The sequence below is a fragment of the Capra hircus genome, chromosome 11 (genome assembly GCF_001704415.2).
Source record: "Capra hircus breed San Clemente chromosome 11, ASM170441v1, whole genome shotgun sequence".
Classification (NCBI taxonomy): domain Eukaryota; kingdom Metazoa; phylum Chordata; class Mammalia; order Artiodactyla; family Bovidae; genus Capra; species Capra hircus.
The window spans coordinates 103,391,441-103,397,440 of NC_030818.1; the positions used below are offsets into that span (position 1 = coordinate 103,391,441).

General features: G+C 65.1%; 1 protein-coding gene across 1 annotated transcript in view; it reads right to left on the minus strand.

The window, feature by feature from the left end:
* The window catches only part of NOTCH1 (notch 1), a 45,729-nt gene extending 41,447 nt beyond the window's left edge, over positions 1-4,282 (minus strand). Inside the window, 2 exon segments of the mRNA XM_018056124.1 lie at positions 2,134-2,215; positions 3,977-4,282. Of these exon segments, the coding sequence (XP_017911613.1) occupies positions 2,134-2,215; positions 3,977-4,037 (143 nt within the window). The 5' untranslated portion in view covers positions 4,038-4,282.

Here is a 6,000-nt window from a genome sequence, read left to right on the forward strand (position 1 = left end):
GGCCACAGGGGAAGCAGCAGGAAAGTCACAGAACTTTCTGCGGGTCCCGGCTGGAGGCTGCAGAGCCAGGGTTCACACCCAGGTCGGCCTGAGACCCAGACACCCTGGAGGGAAGACAGCGGCTCTCCCCTTCAGCCCAGAGAGCCGGGCTGCCCCTGCCAGCAGAACCTCCGCAGACCGGTGGGTGGTGGGTGAGAGCGAGACAGCACGGACCCTGGGGGTGGCCACAGTGCCCCCACCCTGCCCCACGAGCCTGGACTGGGGCCTCCCCATGGCTGGGCCTGGCCAGTCGTCATGGCTGATCCCTTGCCTCCAGCCTGAGGCACCCAGAGCTGGGGCCCGCAAGGACAGCACTTCCGTTCAACTTCCCAATGGGTCTGCAGGGTGCTCACAATGGGGTCTCTGTGGGCTGAGCGAGGCGGGGTGCCAGGCCAGACAGGCAGGCTTCCCGCCAAGGTGGTGGTGGGGGGAAGCACCAGGCCAAAGGGAGGAAAAAGGCCGGCACCCTAGCCCTGATCCGGGGCCTGGCTTGGGGAGGCAGGAACTCCCAAAGTTGCCCAGGTTTGGGGGTGGGAGAGCCTCCCCCAACCGCATCCCTTTGAAGCGCCTCACCCAGAGGCCAGCGGTGAGAGCTGCAGCAGCAAGGGCAGCGTGCGGCCGGAGCGCTGGTCTGGGGCGGGGGGGCCCCAGGCTACCCCGTCCCAATCCCCCGGTGATGGCGCAAGGAGAGACGGCTCCTACTTCCCCCAGCCCAGCACTGCCCCTGCCCTCCCCAGAGCCCTCTGCAGAAACACGGAGACTGCCCCCAGCCCTACACGCACGTACATCCCAGTGAGCCGAGCCGAACGGCAGGGAAGGGAGTGGGCATTCTGGGAAGCCACGCATACTTAATCACCCAGCATTAATCCGCCTCCCCAACAATAGCCCCTGCACTTCCACTGAATCCCAGCTGTCGGTCTCTCAATGAAAGGAAACAAGATTTAGGGCATCAAGCGTCGGTGAGGCTTCTGCAGGAGGAGAAAAAGGCCCCAAAAAAAGCAAAAAAAAAAAGAAAGTAGTGCGCATTCATTAGTGTCTGACAAAGACACAATGCATTTTGTCCATTAAACTGCTCACAGACCTGCTTAATTGGCTTCAGTCTGGGGCCGGGGTAGCGGGGAGGAGGGGGCTGCTTGCCCACTGGCTGGGCCGGCAGTGAGCCCGGGCTGGGGGTTGTCAAGGGAATGGGCCCTCAGCAGTTGGAATGAGGGCGCGCCAGCCCGGCTGGGGACTCACTTCTGCAGCCTGGGGAGGGGGCGTTTCTCCAGCCGCCAGGAACCTGCTCGGTATTCCCATCAGGGACGAACTCAAGTTGAAGGGCATCGGCCACAGCAGAAAAACTTCCCGAGAGGCTTGCCAGTACTCGCAGGCGGGCAGGCAGGCGATAGATCCTAACCAGGTTCCCTGACACCACCGCCACCCCTGTTCACAGCTGAGGACCCAGGGCTGGGAAGGCGAAGGGCCTGGGAGGTCAGAGCTGGGGACAGAGACAGAGCTCCTGGCAGGAACTCCCACCCATACCCCTGCGGAGACGGGCACGGCCACCACGATGAGTTCCAACCTCCTTTCCCCAACCTCACCTGAGGCCAGGGAAGGCAGAGGGTGGCAAAGGGTGGGTGTGCTTTTGAACTAGTCAGCTTCTCGCTGAGAGGCACCTCCTGTTCAGGAGGCGCTCACCTGCCTGGAGCAAGCATCACCTGCCCCCAGCAGAGGCACTCCCCTCAGCTGGCAGGGTGGGGAGGGCCTGGCCTCCCTGCAGACGCTCTGGAGCCTCCCTGCAGGTCTCAGGGACTTTGGGAAGAAATGGGGGAGCAGGGATGCCCACCTAGCACCCCAGGAGTCTGAGGTGGTCCTCAAAGGAGTGCTTGAACCCCCAGCGGCCAGGCTGGGCTCCACACGCAGCGTAATTGCTGGTGATTAAGTAATTGCCAGACTTTGTCCAATAAAACCAGCACGTGACCGCGCCCAGCCTTCTGGGCCATCTCCAGAAGACAATGGCCTAGTGTTCTGCCCCCGCTGGCCCGCTGCAGAAGGCAGGGGCTCCGCTCTGACAAAGCAACAGGTCCCTGCAGGGGCGCGGGGGCCCATACTCACATGCAGGCCTCGGTGCCGTTGGGGAACACTTCACACTTCCCGCCGTTCAAGCAGGTCTCACCGGGCTGGGAGCAGCGCAGGCCTGGGGAGGGGCAAGAGGAGAGGTCAGCCTGGCCAGCACCCCCAGGGGCACTGCCTACCCTTCACCTCCTGTCATGGGGTTACTGGGTGCAGGGGGCCCCCAGGAAGCCCTGCATGAACCCTAAGGGGGCTCAACATTCTGCCCACAGTTCTGGGATCAGAGATGGGACGGGGAGGAATAGACTGGCTGGGTGGCAGGTGGAGAGGTCATGCTCAAAGTAGGTAGAGGGGTGGGGAGGAGTGACCTGAAATGCATTGTAGACAGCAGGGAAGAAACGCTGGGATGACCCTGGGCCAGTCTCCCAAACTTCTCACCCCTCACCCCGGCTTCACCGGGGACCTTGGCTGGGCTGGGGCCCCTATCCAAGCACCAAGATTGTCTTGCTGTTCAAACAAGTTCTTCCAAGGGGTGGCGCTGGGGGGGGGTGGTGCTGGCCACACTCAGCTCCCCCGCTCGTGGGAAAATGCGACAGCTGCAAGGGCCGCTGCCCCGCCCGCCAACAAAGCGCCAGGCGGAGGAATCAGAGCAGCCCATTGTCGCGCCAGGGCCGCCTCCTGGGGCACCAGGACTGCACCCCAGGGACCTGGCCACGCCTCCACTGACACCCAACACCGGCTCCCCAGGGTGGGCATCTTCAGTGGCAGCCTCCCCTGCCACACACAGCCAGGGGCTGGGGGCGAGGGTGAAGATGCTCCATTTGGAAGGAATTTGACTTCATTCCCGGGAAGGGATCAATTAATCCACGCCCCCCCGCCCCCCCTTCTTACCAAGGCTATGTAAATTAAGCCCCCTCTGGGGGGGTGGGGACGGGGTGTGACATGGAACCCCATCTTCAGGAAGCAGGGAACTAGCTCTCCCTCCAACTTTTAGGGGAAGAGAAGCATTAATCACCATCCGATTCCTCGGAGCTCCTCTCCACGGGAAGCGGAGAGGAATGACCGCCCTGGCAACCCTTGCAAGGTTTCCAAACGTGAACTCCACAAAGCGAAAGTTCATCAGTAGCAGCGGAATCTTCTGCACACAAGACCCCCACCCCGCCCCAAACTGTGAGCCAGGATAGGGGTAGCGACCCGGTGTGGGGAGGGGACACCGCGGGCAGGGTGGCCAGGAGCCGGGGGACACCTGGGTCTGGGGCCCTCGCCCGGGTCCTGCGCGAACTCTTCTACTCCGAAGGGAGGCGGGGCTGGGCCGCCTGGCCCACCCTGCTCCCCTCTGCCCAACACGCTGGGCAGCCAGGTCCCGCAGTGCGGTTCAGTAAAGACGATCGCGGCACCCTGGACCCCAGGCTCCGCGCCCCAACATCCGCCCTCGGCGCGGGCAAGAGGCGAAGAAAAAAGATAAATGGCCCCAAAGCAACAGGAAACCAAAACCGACTCGATTCAAATCGAAAAGTAGTAGGCAGCTCGTCCGCCCGCCCCGGGAGCGAGCCCACGCGCGGCTGGTGAAAGGCGAGCCCAGAGCTAGGTCTCCCAGGCCCCCAGATGCCCACGCCCGGCTTCAAAGCCGACTTCAAACCCGGCGCCAAACTCGGTTCCAGGCGCGAGCACCGCCAAGTCCGTCCCGATCCGGCAAACGGAGCGGGGGAGGGTCAGTCCTTCTCCCCGAGCCCGGGACTCTGGCTCCTACCCCGCCCCGGGTCGCCCGGTCCCCCTCCCCACCCTGGCCGCCAGCTCCCAGGCACCCGGGGACTGGAGCCTAGGGCGCCGCCAAAAGTTTCCGAAGGCGCGGAAAGTTGCGGGCTCGCGGCGGGCAGTCGCCTACCTCGTGCGGCCAGCGCGGGCAGCAGCGCCAGGCAGAGCAGGGGCGCCAGGAGCGGCGGCATGCCTGCCCACCGGCTGCCCGCTGCGCCCGGGGGCGGCCTCCTGCGCCCGGCCGGCGGGGGCTCCGGCACACCCGAGCGCAGAGGGACTGTCCCAGGGGCGGTGACGGCCCGCTACTGCCCTCTCCTTCCGGCTGGAGAGCGTCCCTGGGCTCTCGCGGCCTCCCCGGCCCGGTTCCGCGCCCGCGATCGTTCCTACGCTGCGCCCGCGGCCCGCGCCCCGATCCCGGGGCCCGTGCGCTCCCTCCCGTGGCCGAGGCACTAGTGAGGCGCCCGGCCGCCGCGCGCTCCGCCCCCGCCCCGCCGGCCCCGCCCCCGGGGCCCGCCCCCGCCGATCCCTCCGCACCCCGCGCCCCCTTGCTGGCCGCGCCCCTCTGCTCTCCTCGACCAGCCGCGCGCCTCCTCAGGCTGGGGCGCGGGGTCCCGAGCCCGGGTCCTACGGGGGTGGGGGTCGCGGCCGTGCGGAGCGGGGTCGGGGCCCATGCCCTAAGGGACTACTTCTCGTTCGAAAGTTTTCGGAGACCCAAAGTTTGCTCCGGGGTTGCGGAAGGATCCGGCTGTGGGCTCCCGCCGCGCTCGGCGACAATTGGCAAAGATTTACATCTCAATAGCGGAGGAGGCGCAGGCGGAGCGAGGAAAGGGGCGCCTTTGACAGGCCTGTCCCCGAGAGGAGCTGGGCTGGGCAGGCGAGTGTGGGGGTCCCTGGGGCAGAGGCTCTGGGAGAAGTCGCTCCATCGGCAGCCCTGCGTTACCCCTGGCCTGGGGCCCTAATCCTAGGAGCCCCCCTGGTAGCAACTTAAAACCTCTGAAAGTTCCAGCCTAGACCTGCCCCCACCTCCGTGGCTGTGAAGACTGGGCCATTTGACCCTGAAAGATGGTGGTGCCGCGGCTGCAGCCTCTACCAAAGGGACCCTGGGTACCCCCAAGGAAATAGCCTGGGGCCAGCGCCCGGCCAGAAAGATTAAGCACCAGCTCCCCCAGGAGGGACCGCCTCCGGACGCTCCTTGGTCACCGTCCTACCCCTTCTTCCGCGCCTCCAGCCTAAGGTGGCCCGCGAAGCACGCTGTGGGTCCGGCAGCCCTGGACCCTCCCCCGTGCTCCTTCCGGGTGACTTATTTCTGCACCATAACGCCAGATTTGGGCATCCTGTGCCAGCCCAGGTTAAGTGCTGGGCGTCCAAAATGCCTGCCATTGTCCCTGCTAAGCTGGTTTACAGCCTCGCACTGGGTACAGAACAGCACCCCCTCTCAACACAGGGCAGTAAGCCAGCGTGCGGTTCCCTGTCAGGAGAACCCTCAGGACTGTAGAAATCCCAGAGGCTGGCTGAGAAGCCGCCCTTGCCAGGGAGGCCCAGAGAGGTGGGCAGAGTGGGGTTTGCCTGCTGATGGGCAGGTTGCACCAGCCCAACCTCCTTGGTACACCTGTTGCAGGGCACCTGGGGGCAGCTGGGATGCAGTTGTGAGCACCAGGAGGAACAGCTTGTCCAGCTGCTTCTGGAGCCTCCCTGGCCTGCCTCCTCCAGGAGGCTGACGGCATGGCACTTCTCAGAGCCTGGGGTAACTTCTCTCGGGGTCAGTGCCCGGGAGAGGAGGCGCCTGGAGGCAGCAGAGATGTTTATATAACAGCAGCCAGGAGGCCTGGAGGAGCAGATTTTCCGTAGCAGGAAGAGGGGTGGGCTGCGAAGTCCCTCCCCTGCCCACCCCTCAACAACCAGACCGCAGTCTCAGGGCTCTGCACACCGCAGCCTCTCCTCTCCCAGGGATGGACAGAGGAGGGCTTCAGGGCCGGCACCCCTCTGGGGCCCCTACCTGCGTGCCTTCCTCTTGGAACCCAGCGTCTCTGCAAACAGGCCCCAGATCAAAAGCAAAGGGCCATCCAGCCCTGGCTTGGGAGCAAGTCCTCAGCCTTCCACCGAGGAAGCAGTCTTGGAGGAGGGACTTGGGACCGGGGGAGTCTCACCTGAGTC